At 34.1% G+C, this 23,247-nt stretch overlaps 1 protein-coding gene across 2 annotated transcripts in view; it reads right to left on the bottom strand.

The window, feature by feature from the left end:
• Positions 1–23,247, bottom strand: part of KHDRBS2 (KH RNA binding domain containing, signal transduction associated 2) — a 498,248-nt gene that overhangs the window by 22,823 nt on the left and 452,178 nt on the right. For both annotated transcript variants that reach the window (XR_003044470.1, XM_006926413.1), the window contains exon 8: positions 15,542–15,600. Coding sequence is in view for 1 of the 2 variants with exons in the window: in XM_006926413.1 (XP_006926475.1) it covers positions 15,542–15,600 (59 nt within the window). In the remaining variant the exon portion in view is untranslated. The remainder of the gene's footprint in view (positions 1–15,541; positions 15,601–23,247) is intronic.

Here is a 23,247-nt window from a genome sequence, read left to right as displayed (position 1 = left end):
CAACTAAAGTAGGAAACCTAAATTCATCTCTATTGCTACTGGCTAGTGTCTGGTTTGCCAATCATAAAATAGCATTACAACAAAATTCGAACTGGCTCTAAGCCACTCAGTTTGCCAATCTCAGTTAAGTTTGTGATCTTTCAGAAAATATTCTTTTTAAAATCATCTTTCAAATATACACTTACATGTTGTTTTATGGCTATTTATTCCCCCCAAAAATGTTAGATATTTTATCATTGTAATTCACTATAATCATAATGTCCATTTTCTTTTTTTAATTTAAAAATATCTATCCTATTTTTAAAAAGGAGATATTACTATCATACTTTCTAAGAGTGAAGCACAATGCTAGGCATTTTATGTATATTATTAGCAAATACAATTTTCCTTCAAGAGAGGTGCTAACGTTGCCTTCCTTTAAAAGGTGAGGAAGTTATAGCTCAGAAGTTTAGATGTTGGGAAGACCTAGAATTTTTATCTATTACTCTCTCACCATACCTTCTATCTGAAAGAAATTCCTCACTGCCACTTCCTTTTCTTTTCTTTCCCAGAAATAGGGCTTAATTTTATTTTACTCCCTTTGGATTACATAACAATTGATGATTCCAACGATAATTAATTAACTAAATAATAAAGATTATAATTTTAATTTTGTTAACAAGAATGTGGGCTGCTCGAACTGAATTTGTTAAGGTGAAGTCCAGGTATTCATCCAAAGTGGAAGGCAGGGTTTATCTCCTCATATCTTAGTATTTAAAAACATTAATGGAATTTTGGAACCAAATGGCTCAACCATTTCATCCATACAATTTGTATTACCACCCTTTGTAATTGTTGAGTTTATTGTTTTAAGATGCAGATGGTAAAAGAGAAAAATACTGAAGAAGAAATATAGATGACCAGCATCTGTTTTCACAGACAAACATAGCGAATTATGTTCCAAGAAGAGTTAACTTTCAATTCATTATTAGTTATGCACTCAGGAAATTCAGTCAGCTCATGGGAAGCATTTATAACTTCTATCACTGTTTCAAATTTTTTATTAGACATTTTCTGATAGAAAAAAAGTAACACTTGGGATAATCCACTCAAAGATTAACAAAGAGCTGGCCTTTCTAAACACTCTATTCTCAACTCTAGAATCTTAAAATGCACATGGCAGACACTCGGTAATCATTTATTGAATAAATTAATAATATTTAAATATTTTACATCTTCATTTTGTACCCATAAAAGGAACCATAAGCTTCCTTTGGATAGATCCTTTCACTTTGAATGGGAATCCCAAAAGTCTTGCAGCCAGGGCTGCCTTTGAGTTCTGGTTTTTCCTCTTCTTGTTCAAAGACTCCTTCAGCAAATCTCTTAATCTGTATATCGATAACACATTTAAATTGTCACAAACCATTCTGAGCTTCTGTCATGCATATCCAACTGCCTGTGGGACTTCTCCTCAGGTGTCTCAAAGTAAACCTTTTCCAAAACTAAACTCGTCTTTTTTCCATAGTACATATTAATTTTCCCAAGTTTCCTATTTGAGAGAAAGATGCTACTACCTACTACCTACCTAGTTACCCACCAAAAACTCATCTTCATGATCTCCTCTTTTCTTTACCTAATGGATCTAAGCAATAACAAAGCTCTATCTTTTTTTCTTTAATACATATTTAACTCATGTATTTCTTTCCATCTCTGTTAACCTTATTTCACTATAAGACATTATCATCTTTGCCCAGAATTCTCAGCTACCTAGTTCCTTTTGTATCTTTCCATTATTTTTATGCTTTCTATGTTTATATACTCCCTACTGTGTGTGTGTACAACTCCTTACTCTTATCCATTTTCTAGCCAAAGAGACTTTTCTAAGTACACTTGATTAAGCCAGTACAAGTGCCCTTGTAGCACATTCAAAATCAAATCCACATTCCTTAGCAAGGAATTCTATATGAGGCCTAACTTGATCTGATCCCTGACTTCATTTTAGGCAATTGGAGTTGATGACTTTAGCGATCACCTAAAGTACAAGTGCTGCATTGTATTCATTGAAAAAATTTCTTGGATAAATACCCAGAAGTGAGATTACTTTATCTCTTTGTCTCTTGTTATAGCCTTTGTTTTAAAGTATGTTTTTGTGTGGTATAAGTATTGCTACCCCCGCTTTTGGTTTGTTTGTTTGTTTTCATTTTCATGGAATATCTTTCACCATCCCTTTACTGTCAGTCTCTGTGTGCCTTTTGATCAGAAGTGAGTCTTGTTTAGGCAGCATATGATAGGAACATTTAATCCATTTACGTTTAAAATAATTTGATAAACCACAATATATATGAGCAAATAATTTTTGACAATGTAGCCAAAAACACAATGGAGAAAAGAAAGCCTCTTCAATAAATGGTGCTGAGAAAATTGGAACGCCACAGGCAGAAGAAAGAAACTAAACTGCTGTCATCATACACCGAAATTAACTCACAATATATCAAAGATCTAAATATATGACCTCAAACAATAAATTGGAAAAAAAAACAAAACACAGGTACTAACTCATGGACCTTGGTCTTAGACAGTATTTTATGAATTTGACTCAAAGGCAAGAGAAGTAAAAGCAAAAATAAATAAAACTATATCAAACTAAAAAGCTTCTGCACAGCAAAAGAAACCACCAACAAAACAAAGAGGCAACCATCTGAATGAGAGAAGATATTTGCAAACAATACCACCAATAACGGGCTAATATCCAAAATATATGAAGAACTTATACAACTCAATGATAATAAAATAAACAATCCAATTAAAAATGGGCAGAGGTGGGAGGTAGATGGGGTAAAGGGAGTCAAATATGTGGTGACAGAAAGAAATCTAACTATGGGAGGTAAACACACAGTGTAAAAAAAAAACATATATATACCATATGAGGCATATATTTTCTCACAGACAGACATCCTTGGCTTCCCTCCCTCCTTTCCTCCATGAAAAGAAAAAAGACACAGTGGAACATATATATATATGCCTTACTGTTAAACTGTACGCCTGAACTTACTGGATTTTGTTAACCAATGTCACCATAAATAATAAAAATAAAAAGTAAATAAATAAATAAAATGGGAAAAAAAAGGGCAGAGGACATGAACAGACACTTCTCCCAAGAAGACATATAAACGGCCAACAGACATATAAAAATGCTAAACTTCACTAGCTGTTAAGGAAATGTAAATCAAAACCACAATGAGATAACATCTCACACCTGTTACGATGGCTATTATCAATAAGACAAATAATAACAAGTGTTAGAGAGGTTTTGGAAGAAAATGAGTCCTCATACACTGTTAGTGGGACTCTAAATTGATGCAGCCACTATGGAAAACAGTATAGAGGTTCTTCAAAGAATTAAGAATAGAATTACCATATGACTCAGCAATAGCTCTTCTGAGTATCCCCCAAATTTGAAAACATTTATGTGTAAAGATATATGTACTCCAATGTGCATTGCAGCATTACTCTCAGTAGTCAAGGCATGGAGACAACCAAAGTGTCCTTCAATAGAGGATTGGATAAAGACAATGTGGTACATATATACAATGAAATATTACTCAGCTACAGAAAAGATGAAATACTGCCATTTGCGACAACATGGATAGATCTTGAGGTAATCATGCTAAGTGAAATAAGTCAGATAGAAAAACTTGAGAACCATATAATTTCACTCATATGTGGGATAAAAAACTGAAAGCAACAAATGAACAAGAAAACAAAACCACATTGACAACAGACAAGTTTAATGGTGAACAGGGAAGGAAGTAACGAGGGAGATAGATAACTGTAAAGAGGATGAAAAATTTGGTAATGGAAGATTTGACTTTGGGTGTTGAAAGTATGTATTATGTATTATTGACTTGTACATTTGAAACTTATATCGTTTTATTTACCAATGTCGCCCCAATACATTTAATAAAAATAATTATTGATAGATATGTAGTTATTGCCATTTTATTATTTGTATTTTTGATTTTTCTTCTTCTTCTTAAAGAAGTCCCTATAACATTTCTTGTAATACTGGTTTGAGGTTGATGAACTCCTTTAGCTTTTTCTTGTCTGGGAAGCTCTTTATCTGTCCTTCGATTTTGGGTATTTATCCGAAGAAATCTGAAACACTACTTCAAATGGACATGTGAATCCATATATCATTGCAGCATTATTTACAATAGCCAAGATATAGAGACAACCTGGGTGTAATGGATGAATAAATAAAGAAGAGGTTGTATATATACACAATGGAATATTGCTCAGCCATAAAAAAAAATGAAATCTTGTCATCTGTAATATATATAGACCTAGAGGGTATTGTGTTGAGTAATTTAGACAGAGGAAGATAAATGTCATGTGATTTCACTTACATATGGAGTCTAAAGAATAAAACAAACAAATTCATAGATATAGAGAACATTTTGATGGTTGCCAGACAGGAGGTGGTCTGGGTGCATGGATGAAAAAAGGGGGAGAGATTAAGAAGTACAAATTGGTAGTTACAAAATAGTCGTGGAGGTGTAACATATAAGGAATATAGTCAATAATATTGTAATAACTATGTATGGCATCAGATGTATACTATATTTATCAGGTCATAACTTTGTAAGACATATAAATGTCTAATCACTATGTTGTACACCTGAAACATATATTGTGTGCCAACTGTAATTGAAAAAATTATTATAAAAAAAAACAATCGGTTTCCAAAGAAGGTAGTATTAATTTGAAGGGAGTTAGTCTCATATAAAGCAGGATTAGAGAGGGGAAAATAAAAATAAAATGGTTACTATTTGCAGAAAAAATTATTGAATCTTGAAACACAAGTGTTGGTAGAGTTAAGATTTTGAAATCTATTTCTCAAAAGCAAAGCCATCGTATCTTTGCAAGGAAATAGACTCAGAGGCAGTTAGGGGAATTAACTAGAAGAACAAACCAGTTTAAAGTTTCAAATGCAAAAGATCCAAACTTTAGACACCTGTTAAATTTTGTCAAATGAATGATTTCACTTAATGAATTAAGAAAATTTTTCATTTTCCTTAACCATTAGTAAATACTTATAGATTAGCTTTTTTGATCACTTATTTTTATACATCTTAAGAATGATGATGATGATTTCTGGTAGGGATCTTACAAACCAGAATGGCTTGGGTCTTTTGTGACTTTTGAAGAAGAGCCTCCCTTACCTACTGGGGAATTTGCCCTAAATATCAAAATTCTCCTCAAAAGTAGCAAAATCCGTTCTAGTCTTTGAGGAAGTTTTTAGGTGAAGTCCTTAAGTGGCTTTTGAAAGTAGATGTTTCCAGTTGGCCACATGGACCACGAAACAAATAAATAACAACTATTTCCAAAGTCCGAACTTTACATGAGCAAATATAAATGTTTAAAATATATTACATATTGAAAATATGAATGGGTAAATTCAGAAAGACAGTTGATAAATATATGAATGATCTATAATGATGACAAGTATAAAAACTTTCAAGGATAAATTGGTGCTTGATATTTCTCTATTAACTTTAAGTCAGCTCAATGTAATGTGGCCATGGCTGGGTTTTTTTAACCTAGGAATTAAATCCTCTTTCAGTTTCTTTTTTCAGTTTTAGTATTGAAATCTTAGGGCCATTTTCTTTCTCTTTTCTCCATTTTCTTTATCTTTCTGTTTAATACCACCCAATTTACTTCATGTATATACCTAAGTTCCAGATCATAGTGTGGTCTCACAATTTTATCTTCTGTGTTAAGCTTAGGATGTTTGAATTACTGCTATTTCTGATTGTGAAGTCCTAGAGGGTTAAAAAATGCCCAACAAGTTTGAGGCTGCACCAAGAATAGTATTCCAAGTAGTTTAGCTTGCAATGGGTGATTTTTATAAGCTTTTATGTTTCCAGGTGAGGCTTCCATAATTTGCAATGTTAAACAGAATCACTATAAGCCAAATATGTTGTGACCAGTATAAGACCCCTTCCCTTGGTGATGGTGGTGTTTTTAAATTGTTTACTTTGTACAGGTCAGTGGTTTTAAAAAAATTTAAGTAAGTATGTATCTGTTTTTTTACTTGAGAGTTAAGATCTCATCTAAGTAAAAGGGAGATAAAGATGCCAGCTAGAGGAAGTATTTTCAAAATAGAAGGTTCAGAAAAAAATGGTGAATAATTGGACATAATGTAGAAGCTTATCTGACTTGAGTTTAAATATACTTTTAAAAAATACTTTTATTATTGCCAAATAAAATCCTTAAATTAACCAAAGCCTATAGAATTCAGCCATTGACTTTTTTTTGGAATGTACATATGGACTTTATGAGAAATACCAGAAGGAAGAATAAGACTAGTGATACAAAATAATATTTTATAATTCTCTTCTCAAAGAATTTCAATAATGTCTTTAATTCAGTGAGGAAGGCAGGCTTGGTGACATAGTTTCAGAAGAGATTGAATTTGTAGTTATTTGATTGTCTTACTGTCTCGAAATCCCTCGTATCTATATAGAGAACAGAAATGAGCCCAGTATATTCTCAGAGCAACACTATGTGATAGGAGTTCGGAAAAAAACAGGCTTTGAACTAAACAAAATGTCAATCTGACTGCTTGACCAGCTCTAACTATCTGGGATTTTGCCTCAAAGTGCCTCTGCTTGCTTTCCCAGGTTGGTACTCTCCCCTCACCACTTCTGTCACAAAAATATTGGCTAGCCTTTGTCCCTGGTTACTGTAAGGTAAATTCTAAACCATGAAATTTATTAGAGTAACTAGAGTGTCTTTGTTTTCCATGGTGGATCCCTCTGACCACACCTGATCGTTTATTCTAAGAGATGATCCAGGATAGGGGAGGGGAGCTGGTCATGCCAGAAAGACCAACCGAGAGATTAGAGGGTTTGGCTTTGACCATGTGACCTGGAGAGAGGAAGAGGATGGAGATTGAGGTGATTCAATCATGCCTACATAATGAAATCACGATAAAAATTCTGAACATGGAGGTTTAAATGAGTTTCCCTGGTTGGCAAAACTTTGTGTGTCGCTACTTATCAGTGTGCCCAGAGGATAATGCAGCCCTGAAGATTTTGGAAGCTTCACATTTGGGACTCTCCCAGACTTTGCCTGTTGTCTGGTTCTGCTTTCTATTCTTTTGCTAAAATGAAACTGTGATTTTAAGTATAGTGCTTTCCTTGCTTCTTTGAGTTGTTCTGGCAAATTATGAAATCTGAGGGTTAATAGGAGCCCCCAGATTTGTAGCCGGCTGATCAGAAGTAAGGGTGGCCTAAGGTCTACCGAACTTGTGATTAGTTGTGAAATGGGGGCAGTTATTTTGCAGAACCGCGCTCTTAACTTATGAAATTTGGCCTAAATCTGGACACCTCCCTCACCTAGTCTTGACCTCTCCACTCTTCTCAGCAGCCCGAATCTTAGCTCTTTGTCCATGACTGGCCAACACCTGACAGAACTTACAAATGCCAAAAGCCTCCTTGCATATCTGTCTATTGCCTGCCACTGCCCTCCCCTGAGTATGAGGGGCCTTCTCCTGAGATATTTTTGCACAACTGCCAAGCTCCAGAGAGACTGACCTAAGTAGTCTAGGTATTTTGTTTGTGTTTTCCTGGTACATCTTGTTAGCAACTGAGCTAAAAGTTTGACAAGGTACCAATATGGTTAAATCATTTGTTCAATACAAAAAGACATTGATTATAAGTCATCAATAATTATAATTACATTTTCAAGTGGCATAGATTTTCTAGCAATCCACATATATCAGTTCCTATTGAGTCATTCAATAAATTATGACATATTTGCCAAATGAAGTGTAGCACATTTATATCGAACAATGTATCTTAAACTTTTTTTTTTAACACGTGACGTCTTTTTGATCAACACAAAAATATCCCCAAACTCTGGAAATTATGTAAAGCCGTTCTAAGACGGCATATCTCCTGGATATATATTTTCTTAGCTGGTATATTTCCATGTAGGCAGGAAAATGTTTTCCTAGTTTTGTATGTTGTATTCTGTACTTTTTTTAAAAAAACAGTTTCTTTTTTCTACATTCTAAATATAAATCTATACCATATTGAATATATACTTTTTGTACATTATCCATTCACGCTATGATTTTGACAATAAATTGCTCAATGTTCCCCTCCCCCTCAGTTAAAATGACTGCACCATTAACTCAGGAGAAAAGAAAAGTGATAGAAAAAAAAAAACTTTCCTAAGTCAGATAAAGATAAATACCACATGTTTTCACTTATGTGTTATCTAAGGGACAAAAAGAACAAACTAATCAAAAACAGACTCACAAATATAGTGGACAATTTGGTGACAGAAAGAGGGGAGGAGGTTGGGGGGCTGAGAGAACAGGGTGAAGGGTTAAAGAAGTACAAATTAGTAGTTAGTTGATAGTTGGTCACGGTGATGGGGAGCACGGAAGAGGGAATGCGTTAGCATTAATGTGATGGCTATGTGGAGGGCCAGGGGAGGGAGGGAGCAATGGTGGCGGGGGAGTCATTTTATGAACTATATAGATGTCTAACCAATGTACTATATACTTAAAGCTAATTTAAATAAATAAATTTTAAAAAAATTTGCCTGTGGCTCATTTTATTATGTCAACAAGAGAGTTGTTCGATGCATGTGGACGGAAATTTTTGTAGACCCTATCTGTCAAGTAAATTTTACACGAAGTCAGGTCTGAGATTTAACTATTCAACATACAATAGTTCAAAAAGAGACTAAATTCTATTTCTATTACCTAAGCATATATTTTTAAAGTGAATTTGAAATGCCAGGTTCTATAACATAATGTTTACTTACAAAATACCTAATGTTCTAAAAGTGGTTTGCATATAACTTGCATGTCATCTCCAAGAATGCGAATTCCTGGCATATTCTTGACCATTCATATTAAGATCATAGGCTACTTTTCATCATGCTCTCACACACATATCTACCTAAGACTTATTTTCAACCTTTGCTTGCAGTAGGACCGCCCAGCAATCTTTAAAACTGATACTCAGTTCTCATCCTCAAATACTATGATATAGCTGTTCTGGAATGGTAACTAGACATTGATATCTTTTTTTCAAAACTCACCAACTGATTCTAAAATATGTAATTAGGTAAAGAATCTCTGATCTAAAATAATAAAAAGCATGTTTCAATTTGGCCTAAAACTGTTGAATTGAAGAGTGTATAATTCAAACAAAATTGAAACTGTAAATACAGCTAACTTAAAATTAGAAATACAAACAATAAAGTAATGGTGCACTGTATATATATCATGATTAGTTGTATTAGATGTTCATCTTATTGTAACCTCTGAAATGAAAAGAAATAGAAAAATTTTAAATCAATTTTACAACTAAATTCTAAAATACTTTAGAAGCACAATAGCATTAGTCTTTCAGTTAAAAATACAATTCAAAAATCTATATGAAAAATTAAATTGAATAAATCATGGTATTCTCAGTGGCTTATCAGATAACAACCTTGATATTTATAAACCTAGGAAAAAACAAATTGTGCATATTAGTTTTAAAATGACTAGTAAATTTTTGCCTACATTAAGAAAACTCAGCTTTATTTATAAAATCGATTTCCTCAAATGTATATTTCTATTTACTTTTAAAAATTGACAGTCTTTGTTCTTGAATCACATGGCTGGCATGATGGTCAGTTAGCTTCATTTTCCTTTGCTGTTTTACAGATTAATCAATGCAGAGCTTATTTTCACACTGGGATAATAATCATCTCAGCTTCTCAATACAAAATGAATATGTTCGTGTTCTGCAATTGACTTGAAGTGAGGCACTCAAATGCCCTAGAATATGGCACAAAATTCTTTTTGCTTTCATTCATTTCATGACAATGTATTAATATTATCCTCCTTGGTTCCACACAGCTGTCATCTAAAATGCCACTAAGAATGGATGCATAATTAGCTCTCCAGTTCATACATTAAATACATTTTAATAAACAGCTCTTTTCTCTGAGAAGAAAATATTGCTGTCCATTCTTGGATGTCAGTCTTGGAGAGAATTTAGAGGGTATTTCTTATGTGAAGCATGGCTTAGCTAAGCTGATCTAAGTACTGTGTTTAAAACACACCCTAATGACTTATGAGCTATTCACACTTATCTAAAACAATTACAATGACTGATAAGAAGTATTTTAAAGATGCAGAAGCTGATTTGCAATTCTTATAAGTCAAATATTTATATTCTAAAAATAAACTCAAGTTATCAGAAATTTAATATTTAAATATTAAATAATAATTAACATCAATGAAATATTTACTAAATATTAATACATTAAATATTATAAATATGATAAATAATAATTATATTTAGGCCTAATTATGTTCAATATTTAAAATTTTATATTTACATTGTATAAGAAAAATAGCTTAATATCTAATATTAAATTATCTGCAAAGATCTTAAATAATTTAATTGCTATGAAGTCCAGAGGATACATGATTTTGTTGGAAGTCAGCGTATTTATTACTTCAATATGAATTATGGGCCCAAGAGAGACAAATTCAATTTCAATCTGGGGATACATACAACACATTATATGAAGAAGTGTCAAACTGAATGACTGGATTTTTACTTCTAGTGGTTTATTTAAAACCATTTCTTACGGAATCCTGAACGAGAGATGCCACCCATGAGTTTTCTGAATGTAGGACCCAGTCTCACAGACGACATGCCTTCTTTCCCTCCCAATACCGCGGTTTGCCCCATAGTTCCTTCTGCCAACCTGAGCAGGAGGGAAGGGAGGCTGCAGTGGCTGACTCTAAGCCTCCTCACATACCGAGTCTGGGGTGCTGCCAAGAAACTGAGAGTAGGGACTATCTATTTTATAAAAATACTGACATTCCACTGAGATTCGGTATCTGTACCCATCACACAATCAAAAATTAACAAAGAGGAATTACTAATTAAGAATGGAAGTGAACAAATAAGTGGAGATGCAAGATTTTCATTTTGGGATGTTATTGATTTAAAAATTGTGCATGGTTCATTAAAGATAAGCTATACATGGATACTAATATACTAGTTAATGCGAGGTATGGATAATTAAAAACATCAGATTGATGTGAGTGGGTCCTCAAATCACTTTTCCACATGCATATTTAAATTTTATCTTCTGCCCATTTGGATATCATAGGATGAGCAACTTATCAGCTAGACATCTATAAATATATTACATTGCACTTACTACCAAAAGTTGAGTGCATATAATATATATCAATTTAATTAGACTTTAAGGTTATAACGCTGAGCTCTTACTATTTCTCATCATTTGACTTGGTCCTTTTTAGATTGTCTATGTGGGATTCGAGAGTATGAGAATTAATCAAATTTAAATCTCATGACCATATGGTTGACATGCAATATTTCTCTTTATTACCTGGTTATATAAAAGAAAGAGGTATCCCTTTTCAACTGAACATATTAATAGTTATTTCTGACAGCACTTGTGAAAATATGTTAAACTCTGCATTCTGTCAAGGTATAATCCTAATGATACAAAGTGAAAAAAAACTTTTCTTCTTTATTTTATGATAGAAAAATCTTAAAGGAATTTTTATAAAGCAGTCTAAATTGTGTTCTCTTTTTAAATAAAATGCATAATCATGATTGATTAAAAAACTAGTAAAACATATAACAAAAGTAAAGACTGAATAAATACAGTAGTATAATTTAGGGTGATTTAAATTTCCTTCTGTTTGTGACCAACATTTTCCATAGTGTATGTGTATTATTTTTAGCGTAAGAAAAGAAATAATTTATTTTTTAGGTTAATCAGACCTCTGTACCAGCTTAGATTTCTAAACACCTGTGGTGAAAATGATTCTTAAAAAATATAATTAACACACATCTGCATCATGTAAAACATGGGTGTTTTTGTTCACAATTCCCTGATCCCTAGTCTTTTGCCCAGTGTTTACCACAGATGGGCCACTGTGAGCCCAGAGGATTATCGGGCAGTGAGATGAGCCTGGGCTGCTGAAATCCTGGGGTGTGAGCAGCCTTCTTCCTCAGCTCCACTTCTCCACACATATCATTTTCTATGAAATCTGTACCATGGGAAAAGATTGTAATGAATTGGTGAGATTTCTTTTCCTCAGTCCCTGGACTATCATCTCCAGACCCTGACAAAATAAGTAAATAAATTCTGTCCTGAATAATTATCCTTCTGACATGTAAAGCAAGCAGCACTTCCCAAATTAGAACGCATGAAGAGTTGACATAACAACTTTTTCAAACAAAGAATAAAAACACCTTGAATGTGAAGTGCATTCTTGAACTAATGCTTGCTCAGTAACATCAGAAAATGGCAACAGATCCTAGTGGCCAAAGAAAAGATCACAGCTCATAAAGAACAGTTTTTTTCCAGGCATATGTGTGTATAGTCTTTCAACATTAAGAATGTGGTCGGTCTGGCTGACATTTCAGTTAATAAAATCAGAAAATAAAAATTAAGTAGAAATTGCTGCCTAACTAATATCTTCCTTACTCTGTTCAGGTAGTTAAATCCCTTTCTGAATTTTCCCCATTCCTTTATTAAAAATAATTTATCATCTACTTTCTATGTGCAGAGAATTGCTTATTGGTAAATATAATTTGATCCAGAATGAAATCTAGTGCTTACAGGCAGGTGTATAGCTTCTAAAGTAAAATGATGTTTGCCTCTAGATTTCGCTGCAGCAGAAAACCAAATAACCAAAAAGGAACAATGTGAGATCCATTGGTTATAGAGGTGAGTCCAGCTCCACTGACTATGGTTCCTGCATCTCCATTAGGTCTGAGAGCAGTTTGTATTACATTTTCCTTATTGCCTTACATGGTATTAACATTTTAAAATTTAAGAATTAAGAAACAGAAATCTCATCTCTCATTACCAACTACCCAGTCATATATCATCGAACTCATCCCTGCCATTGATTTCAGTGCATGTAATGCTATAAAGTAAAGCTCATATATGTGAATTTCCTCAAACTGATGTGCCAAGTGTAGAAAATAAGGACTGTATTTTGTAAAAAAAAAAAATTATTTTTAATAAACTGGTTTATAAATAATAATATGTCTTCTCATTCGAACGTCAGCTTCAAGAGATTGTTCAGGTCACTACAGTATCTCCAGGACTAAGAACAGTGGCTTATATGTATTAGCCATTAAATAAATATTTGTTTAATGAGTACTGTTCTCTGACCTTGTACAGAACTATTGCATCACATGGGTTATAACGTGGCACAATTTTTTATATGTAGCCATGTTTCTCAACAGCAGACAGTAGGAATCAGGGAAGGACAAGGTCTGTCTTGCATACCACCATATTCCTAGAGGCTGGCAATACTTATGTGCACTAAACTGAAGTTGGATGAATTAAAGAGAGGGCCATATTATGTCTTACTCATTTATTATACTAGTCATATAAGGCCTCTGACTTGATTTCCATTTGAATAAGAATCTGCCTGGAACAATGGAAATATACTTGTTGCTATGTTGAACTCAGAAGAATGCTTCAGTGTTAGGTGTGGCTGCTCTGTAGTGCTAGGCAATTTCTCAGTTCAGCCAGGCTGGTCCATTGATGTGGCTTTGAAGAAGGCCTGAGTTTTGGATGCTATTATTCTTATTAAACACCAGATGATGACTTTGACCCCCTCCTTTCCAAGAGGGAAAAGTAAACAGAGAATAAAATTAAAACTGTACTTTCTATGGCACCTCACCAATTGAGCCAGACCTTTGCAAACTTATCCATCACCTATTACTGCTGCGAAATAATTTCCTAAGATATGCTTAAGTTGTGTTGAAGAATATCCATATCTTTCACAGCAGCAAAAGATTAGGTCAATTTGATTGATGCTGGAGAAACTGGAGTCTGGGAAATAGTGAGCCTAGTGCTCATTTTGTATTAATTCTTTATTTTTTTTCCCTGTGAAATATTTCAGAAGACCTTCCTCTCCTTAGATTAGAAGGACAGCAGCTGACAGGATTTAGAGAAATCTTGCTAAGCTGATCATCCTTCCTTTAAAGAAAAAGCCTCAAATTTAAAGTACCAGATCCTGTTCTTTCTCCCAGGGTCCACTGAACTCTGCCCCAACTCCCAACAACAAAATGTGACAAATGATTACAATCTTGCTCTCTCATTTGCTACTTGTTTAACTGAGACAGGTTAGTCAATGCTCTAAGCCTTAGTTCCTCATTTGTAAAATTCAGATGACAATATGAGTGTGTAACCTGCTCGATTCTAATGGGGATTAAATTATATAGCTATACATATAATGCATAATTAGGATTATCTTCATAATCTCTAATCCTCATTATAAATTGTTTGGCAGAGAGCTATAATAGGTACACTATGCATGGCAGCAGCAATTAATAGCATTCTAACCATTGATGAGAATATAAAAAAGAAGTTGAGCCGCACAGCTCCACTCACGTGTTGACTTAATCTCTGTTGTGCAGTTTCCTCATTATGAAAATAAAAATACGTAATATTACAATTTATAGTAAAGAAATGCATGAGAAAAATATATGAGTAATCGACTTATGAATGGCAACCATTGCGGCGTTGCTTTATTTTTCTACTCCTACTTCTGAGCTTGGCCTAGTTATATTCCACTGAGAGAAATGAGTCAATTTGGTGACTGTGGTTGCCAGGAAGGTGTAATTCTTCCTTTCCTGCCGACGTCTGGGCTGTCCCTTCTCCATCCTGATGAAGCGCTACAGCTTCACCATTTGCAGCCCCATTCAGGGAACATGCATCTTCTCCTTTACTGCTCCCCATAAAGAAGAACAGAGTGGCCTTGGCATTATTTTTCTAAAACTACAGAACTGGACACATTTAAATGAGTTTTTTAAGGTGGTCAACTGTTGATGCTGCAGATGTACTTTATGGAACCAGAAACTAACTTTCAAAAGTAATGTATTATATTGATATATCATAGAAACTTGATACAATCTTACTGAATTGAATTATTATTAATTTTAAGTGGTATATATTTTAATTAGGCAGTGTATTTTGAAATTAATTAATTTTATAGGTTAATATTCTCATTCCCTATTAATTCTTATGAGTTAAGCATTATTTGGCAATTTTAAGATCTATGCGCACTATAGAAAATAACTTGAAAGCTACAATATCTGCTCTTAAAAGTTTTTAAATATTTTAACTGCACATTACTCTGATTTTTGTGACAGCAAGAAAGACATATGATTATTGTCAAATCAATGAGTCAGACAATGGACACAGTGAAACATATAAGACACTATTCAGAATGTTCACTGTTGCTGTTGAAAATGATCTATGATTGTGATTAATTGCTTTTGAAATTTTGATCAAAATTGATCTGTCCAATTTTCTGGCACTGGCTCTGTACGTCAAATCTTACCCTGGAATTACATAAATCAATTTAGTCTGGACTTCTGTAAAAACTGGGGGGAGAAAGATAGAAGTAATTTCTGAGTTGTCAGTGACTGATGGATGTTCTCATTTCACAGGTTTAGTAAAGAAAAGGTCTTACCGTAGCTGTCATAGGCATCCTCACTTACTCCATGACCGTAGTCATAGTATTCAGGCACACTGCAACAGATTTAGACAGCAATCAATGTTACTGTAATCGGGAGGGATCAACCCAGAAACTCATATGGAATTTGAAAGCAAAATGTGCGCTAAAGCAGTATCCCAAGAATCTCTGGCATAACACAATCCTAAAGAAATAGTAAGAAAAATACAGGTTATTGACAAGGAGTGCTATGATTTTCTCTTGACACCTCGGTATTTCTTTATCTCTATCCCCCAATTTATAAGTCAAATTTCTCCTAAAATACAAGTATAATACTTCAAAATTTGTCAAGAGGAGGGTTATAAAGGTCTATTTCCAAGAAAAAGTGCTATATAAGATGACAATCTATTCAATCATGTATGGCTTTTAATGCTGTTATCTTAAGAAATATACACCAATTTCATCTTCACTTCCAAACACTGAAATTATAATTACACTCCTCTCTACAGCATGTCCATGCACTCTTCAAATATACAAGCTATTTAGTTTTACTTAACATTTTGCTAGATGCTTCCACATTTCAGTAACTGAGAAAAGGGCGTTCTTCCTTTATTTCTGACTCGAGTTGCTTAAAATCCCCTCCACTACAATTGTCATTACTTTGTCTTATAGCAAGTTTCCCCCTGTAAGGCACCATTCCTATTAGCATCCAAGCATCTTATATATCTCCCAATCTCAAAAATCCCTTCCTCATCCTGAGATCTCCTGCTAGTGACTATCCCTTTCTCTGACTCTTTACAGCAAATTTCTTGAAAAGAGGCAACTTCACTCCCTCTTTTTCACTGCCCCTCAGGCTGTTTTCTCCACTGAAAAATCACGTCTCAATATCTTGCCATTTTCAAATGCAGTGGTCAAGACTTGTTCCTCAGTTTACTCTAGAACCATTTAACATAGTTGATCATTTCCTGCTCCTTCAAACACTTCAATTGCTTCTGAGATGTTCCCTCTCTTGGATCTCCTTACCTCACTCTATTTCTCCCACTTTTCTACTGGTATCTCTTTATTTTTACAACCACTTAATTCTGAAGACCACTGGAGCTCAGTTATTAGAATTTTTCTCTTTTCTATTGATACTCCCTAGGCAATCTCATTTGATCCTATGGTTTTAATACCATCACTACTCTGATGACTTCCAAATTATATGTCCAGCCTTGGCATCTCCCCTCTACTCTGGTCTCATACATCCAGTTGCCTTCTGTACATTTACATTTGGATGCAAAACTTAAAATAATCCAATAAAAATTTTGGTTTTCTTCCCAACTCAGATCTGCTCCTTTTGAACGCTTTCTGTCTTTATAAAAGTGTTACTCACGCTGGAAAAGTGGAGTCCTATCCTTTCTGTCCTAAGATTATCCTTAATGTTTAATCTAACAGCAAATTCTTTCACTTCTACTTGAAAAATATATCCAGAGTTTGAACATTTCTAAACACCTCCACAGCTATGACTGTGGTTAAAGTTTCACCGTCTCTCACTTAAACGAATATAATATCCTTCTAACTAATCTCTATGCCCTGCTTCCTCAGTTTCTATTTTCCACATAGCAGTCAAGGTAATTCTTATAGAAGTAAATTAGATTGTATTAGTTCTCTATTCAAAATCCATCAATAGCTTCCCATATCCTTTAGGAAAAAAAATTCTTATTTTGCTTACGCACATTGGCATCCTCGTATTTCTTAGAACTCTGCCGCTTTCCCTTTTGCATACTCTGCTCAGGGTAGCTGTTCCCTGAACATGACAAACATGTTACTGTCTAAGGACCTTTTCATTTGCTATTCCCACTACCTGGAACATGCTTTTTCCTAAACATTTAGTTGTCTATTCTCTCATTCTTTCAGAAGTCATGCCAATGTCATTTATGAGAGGTTTCTCTCACTAATTTGTTTAAAATTAGCATTCACTCATCCTTACCTTGCTTTGTTCATCTTAGTGTTTATCAATCATCATTGTACACATTATATAACTAAACAAACAAACACACATTTGTTTATTTACTTATTGGCTGTTTCCTACTGTTAGAATATATAAGCTCCCTGGTATAGAACTTGGTCTCTCCTTTGTTCATGTGCTCTCATTGTTCCAGGCTGATTGGTCCAGAAAAATGCTTGGCACATGATAACTGCTCAGTAAATATTTACAGAAAAGTCTGAATTGCTCATAGGAAGATAAGACACCATTTATATGAGTAGCCTAATGTAACCAAATTATAAAGTTTTAAAGTACTTTAAAAAAAGTGGAAATTACTTTAATTGAGCTTAGTATTTGGATAACCAATGCGTTTTTAAATCTTGCTTAGGGATCTATAAATATTTATGATACATTGTATTTTCTCCTAAAATAAACTCCTTCATTTAAAGTTTTATGCCTAAATCTTCATTTATAAATTTACATATATATGAATTTATATTTATAAATCATCTCAAGATAATATTCATTTTAAGTATATAAAAGTGTGGCAAGGAAATGGTTTTATATCAAATATCAAATTTTAGAAGAGTTGAAGGTGAGTGATAGATGCCAAAGGGTTAGGGTGGAAGGAAAGACAAAAGAGCCTAAAATTATGTGTTGTCATTATCCCTCAAAGTAATTTGATAGGTCTTATTATATTAAATACTTGAGATTTCATTGATGGTAAGGAAAGAGAAGCAAAAGTAAAATGCAAGTCTATACATTAGAGATGAAGTGAGAGAGAGGAAGAAGTTTGGCAATCTTTATCTTTCTGCGAGGCAACTGGTAATGCACTAATTCAATGTCAGTGTAAAACATCTTGGGAAAAAAAGATTACCTAGCCCAGCCTTCATTGTGCAGGATATTTATATGCAATCTAGGAAAAATGTATGGTAATATGTTCTGATCCTCATTCTTCTAATGACTTGAGATTGGAGAAGTATAAGGCCATTGGCTAGTGGCTGGATGTTTATCTCCTCTTTCATATACTGATCTTAATGAAAATGATGCAACCCAATTGAGAGCCCTCATATATGTGTAACAAATTCCCGAGAGTTGTTACATTGATATCCTGGATGATCAGGATGCGGCAGTCCTGAGACTATGATTTAAGAAGCAACATTCCCATTTACAGGGATGAAAAGAAAAATGAAGGCCTCGACAGCAGCTCTCTCTGCCTTCCTCACAATCAGTAATTTTTCTGTGAGCAAGCCTAATTATGTTTCCCAAAGTGTGCTATATGAAGACTAGTAGCCTCAAACACTATCTAGTGCCATTAATATGTCTCTCATTGGATTTCAATTTTAATTTTAATTGATGTAGATAAGAGAGTAAAAAAAATAGTGGTGAGAGAGAGTCCATGACAAAGAAGCTACAGTTATTGTCTATCATAAATGATACATACGCACCAAGAGAGAATTTTAACTTTCAGAACTCTAAAAAGGAGAAAGTGGAACATATATTTGTATGATAATACATAATGTAAAATAATGGAAATAGTGGGTAGTAATCATGATAGACTCTGCCAGAGTCCATACCTTTGCTTATACAAGTATTGCTTTTCATTTCTTCTGTAGGAAAATATTTTACATGGACAAAAAATACACTCCCAGCGTTGTTTGCAGCTAGATGTGCCCTTGTGACTGAGTCAGGAAACTTGGGATGTGCACAGAAGTGAGGGTGGCAACCTGGAGGCCATTTCCAATTTAAGAGCAAGATCCTCATCTTGAACTTGTGCACCATCATCTTCTCCATTGGTAGAATGCACTTGAAGTGGTAATCAAGTATCTCCATGCAAATAAAGACAATGCTGTAGGACTGTAACTTTCAGGGACCATAATATGGAAGGAATTTGTCTACAGCCGATCAAATTGAAACAGATTTACTTTAAACCACTCACTTCAGAGATTATTCTGAGAAAAAATAATTTTTTTTTATCCTTTTTGAGCCACTGAATGTTGAATCTCTGTTACAACAACAATTTAGTCAAACATTAAAATCACTATGTAGAAGTGTAGAACTGCCCTTAAAATCACCAAATACAGGGTATTAGCTTAACAGGTGAGTGAAGAGCTCAAGGAAAAAAATACTGCACGGTACAAGGCTGATGACCCTTGTTACACCATCGCCAGTGAAAACTCGGATGGCAGGCTATCGGCCTGTGTATACTTTGGCGCTATGGGAAAAAAGAGCTGGACAAATCCTATTAGTAATCTTTGCTGCTTTTGGAAAGGTTTACAAAACATATAAGTTTGAATAAGAATAAGCCATTTTTTCCAGAAGACAGAAAAGTGAATAGAACTTTGCTAAGGGAAGTTATCTCTGCCTGACTTATGAGCTGGTTCTATCATTTAAAATGGGAGAGGGTTCAGAAATTTGCGGCTTAACAGGATTAGAGAAATCAACTGTTTCTGTCTTCTAGTAGCAAGAGATAGTTAGTCTTGCTCAAAGAGTCCCTTATGTCTTCCTATTAGACTCTGCTACCATATATGAGCCTCAGAACAATCCTCAGGTCCTCAAACATGCAACAGGAGGAAGCATGCCGCAAAACTTGCGAAGTCCCCAATGAGGCCATGCTCTACTTTACTCCATTCGCATATGGCCATGGATAAGGCCATTTAGCCATTAGGATAAGGAAGAACTTTCCAGTAAAGCTAGTGTGATTTCCAAAAACTAGAACCCGGGTTCCTAGATGCACTAATTAGAAAAACATTTCAATGCTGTTGCTTAGGTGTTTAATCACTGCTCGACAGAACTTTGTAATCATTATTTCCTATGGAGCCTTCAGTGTTTCCCCCAAAAAATAACTATTGTAGTTATTCTGTTCCTTTTTCCACTACTTTATATTAGGTATTTTGTGTGGGCAAGAGGACAGAAAAAAATAATCTGTCAATTATTTTATAGGTTAACAGACTTCAAAGAACCATATCAAGACCAATGCAGAGGTCTGCATATTTCCCAGGATTCTGTATTTTGAGCTGGCTGCAGTAATTAGAACTGAACTTGGATCTTCCCTGTTGGTCAGAAGCTAGGTATATTTTTGTTTGCTTATTTGTGTGTTTGTTTAATGAGAAACAGTATATTCACTCATATTTGAATGACTAGAAGTTGGGCCATAGAAGACATCTAGTTGCTACCCTCTAAAACCCATTTGTCACTTCTTCTATAAGAGAGACAGACCTTTTTAAAACTACATTTCCTAGTCTCTTTCACATTTGAGTGTGACCATGTGCAGAGTGATGTGTACAAATTCTTCATGATTTGCATAAAAGTAAATTCCATGCCCTTTACTTCTTTTCAATTTTCATGTAACTGGCTAAAAATGTCAATGATTGAATTTACTTTGGAAGGCTAATGTTAATGATGGTACAATGGACTGAATCTTTGTGTCTCCCAAAATTCATATGTTAAAATCTCAACACCAAGGCATTAGGAGCTGGGGCCTTTGGGAAGTAATTAGTTCAAGAGGGTGATGCCCTCATGAATAGAATTAGTTCCCTTAAAAAAGGGGGGCCTAAAGAGCTCTCCTGCTCTCTTTCTACCATGTGAAGGTACAGAACACAGTACTAGTCTCCAACCCAGAAAAGGGTTCTCATCAGAATTCAACCATGCTGGCACCCTGATCTGGGACTTCTAGCCTTCCAGACTGTAGAAAATTAATTTCTGTTGTTTATAAGCCACCCAGACTACAGTATTCTGTTATGGCAGCCTGAATTGACTAAAACAGATGGCAACCCACTAGCCTGGATCCCTAAAGGTGTCATGGAGCAGAGCCCATCTACTTGCCCTAGTATATAATGTGTGAGAGACATAAACCTTTCTCTTGTTTGGACCACTGACTTGTGTATCTCCTTATTATGGAAGCTTAGCCCGTACCCTAAATCATATGGTTGACAATTAAAGCAATCCCTTGAAGATAAACAGACACTCAGTAAAGGTCTACTGAATGAATAAATGATTGAATCAAATACTTCAAAAAACAAATGATTGCATTTGAACATGAACAATCTTAGAACATTTTGCTATAAATATCTTTATAAAACTTTGTACATGCTTCAGAAAGGATGCTCATGTGTATTGACAGCGATGGAAATACTAAAAAAGAAAAACAACCACTCATTTATTTTCTAACGTGAATGAAATTCCGATTAAAGTTTAGAAATAATGTAACTGACCAATGCATGGGGGACTTTTATAATGTTATACTATTTTTCAACTTTAAAAACATATATGACTTGGCTAGAGAAGGTAGACTATGGTGTTGGTTTTATGCTTTCCATTTCATTATTTCAGAAAGCTACTATTTCATTACACTTGTTTCACTAGCATGTCTAATTATTTTAAAATATGAGAAAATGTGGAAAAATGAATTCAGTATAAACACAATCAGGTTATTTAATTTTCAAATCATTATTATTTCATCTTATATTTTAGAAAATATAGCGATCTAGGTTTCTAAACATACTGTTACAGTTATAGAGGTATTAATTAAAATTATGACAATTATTAGAGACTTGGAACTTATTCACATGGTTATAGCAGACATAATTTCCCTAGAAACTGATAAATACAATCAGCATATAACATGGCAGTTCCATTGACTCATTAAACAATATCTAAATATTAGTAAAATTCTATACAAAATTTTGGCCTTTTGATATCAAGACCTAAGATACTAATAAATATTTGAAAAGTAATTAATAAAAAAGTAGAGTATGGTAGCAGGAAAATATGTAATTAATTTATTAATGACCAAATTTAAAACTAGATAAAAAATTGGAGATAAAAATTTTTGGCTTTTTTTTTCTTGGTGGGTAGAGGAGTGTTTTACCCTAAATAGACTATATTAGCAGTATACTAAGACAATTAATTAAATGGAAATGAGCACAATAGAAAAAAATTAGGATGATATTTGGTTTCTAGGAAACCAAATAGTACCTTCAACATTGTTAAACTATTTTTCCAAGCAAGTTCTTAGTGAGCCTACCTGTGACATAATAACACACATATTTCTATAGTGCTTCACAATCTAGCAGCTGGTGTTTCACATTCCTGTAGCAGGAGATACCACACTGATGGTGGAGCAGACTTGTTCAGAAGTCAGTGAGACTAACCAAGCTTGTAAAGGAAACTTTTTGGACGTCCAATTATTACAAATCGAGATACTGGCAGTGATATAAATAACAGCACTGCTCTATACCATGTGTTCATACAATCAAACCATTTAGACTGGCATAAGTGGGAAAAAATAGAGCATGTAACTTTAAAAAATTCAACACTTTGTTTAATATTTCAACTGCTTACTTGGTAGGATAAGAATTACCAGAGATAATTAAAAATTACAAATATACTACACCTCGTTGTGGCCCTCAAAAGAATAAAGCTCCCACAGTCATAGTTTCCAGTTGCATTGGTTTATGCCACGTTGTCCTTCATTTAAGCCTTTCCCTGATTCTTGACTAAGCTGAAGATTTATGTGCATGAAAATAGGACCAGATGAGAGAGTTTCAACTAAAGCTTCCTTAATTATTTTCTGCATGAAAGAAAACTAAGAAATATAAAATAATACTTTAGAAGAGGGATAAAGGGGTGATTAAAATATTAATATGAAAGATTTATAACCATCCAACTATTTTTAGCACTTAAGTGGGTGCTCTTAAAAATTGTTCTCTTAAGCATTTATGCTGAAACCTTGTTATGTTGTGCATTTACATTGCAT

Source organism: Pteropus alecto, unplaced genomic scaffold (assembly GCF_000325575.1).
Source record: "Pteropus alecto unplaced genomic scaffold, ASM32557v1 scaffold7, whole genome shotgun sequence".
Taxonomy (NCBI): domain Eukaryota; kingdom Metazoa; phylum Chordata; class Mammalia; order Chiroptera; family Pteropodidae; genus Pteropus; species Pteropus alecto.
The sequence above is the reverse complement of the archived record's forward strand: the minus strand, read 5'-3'. Positions and strand labels throughout refer to the sequence as shown.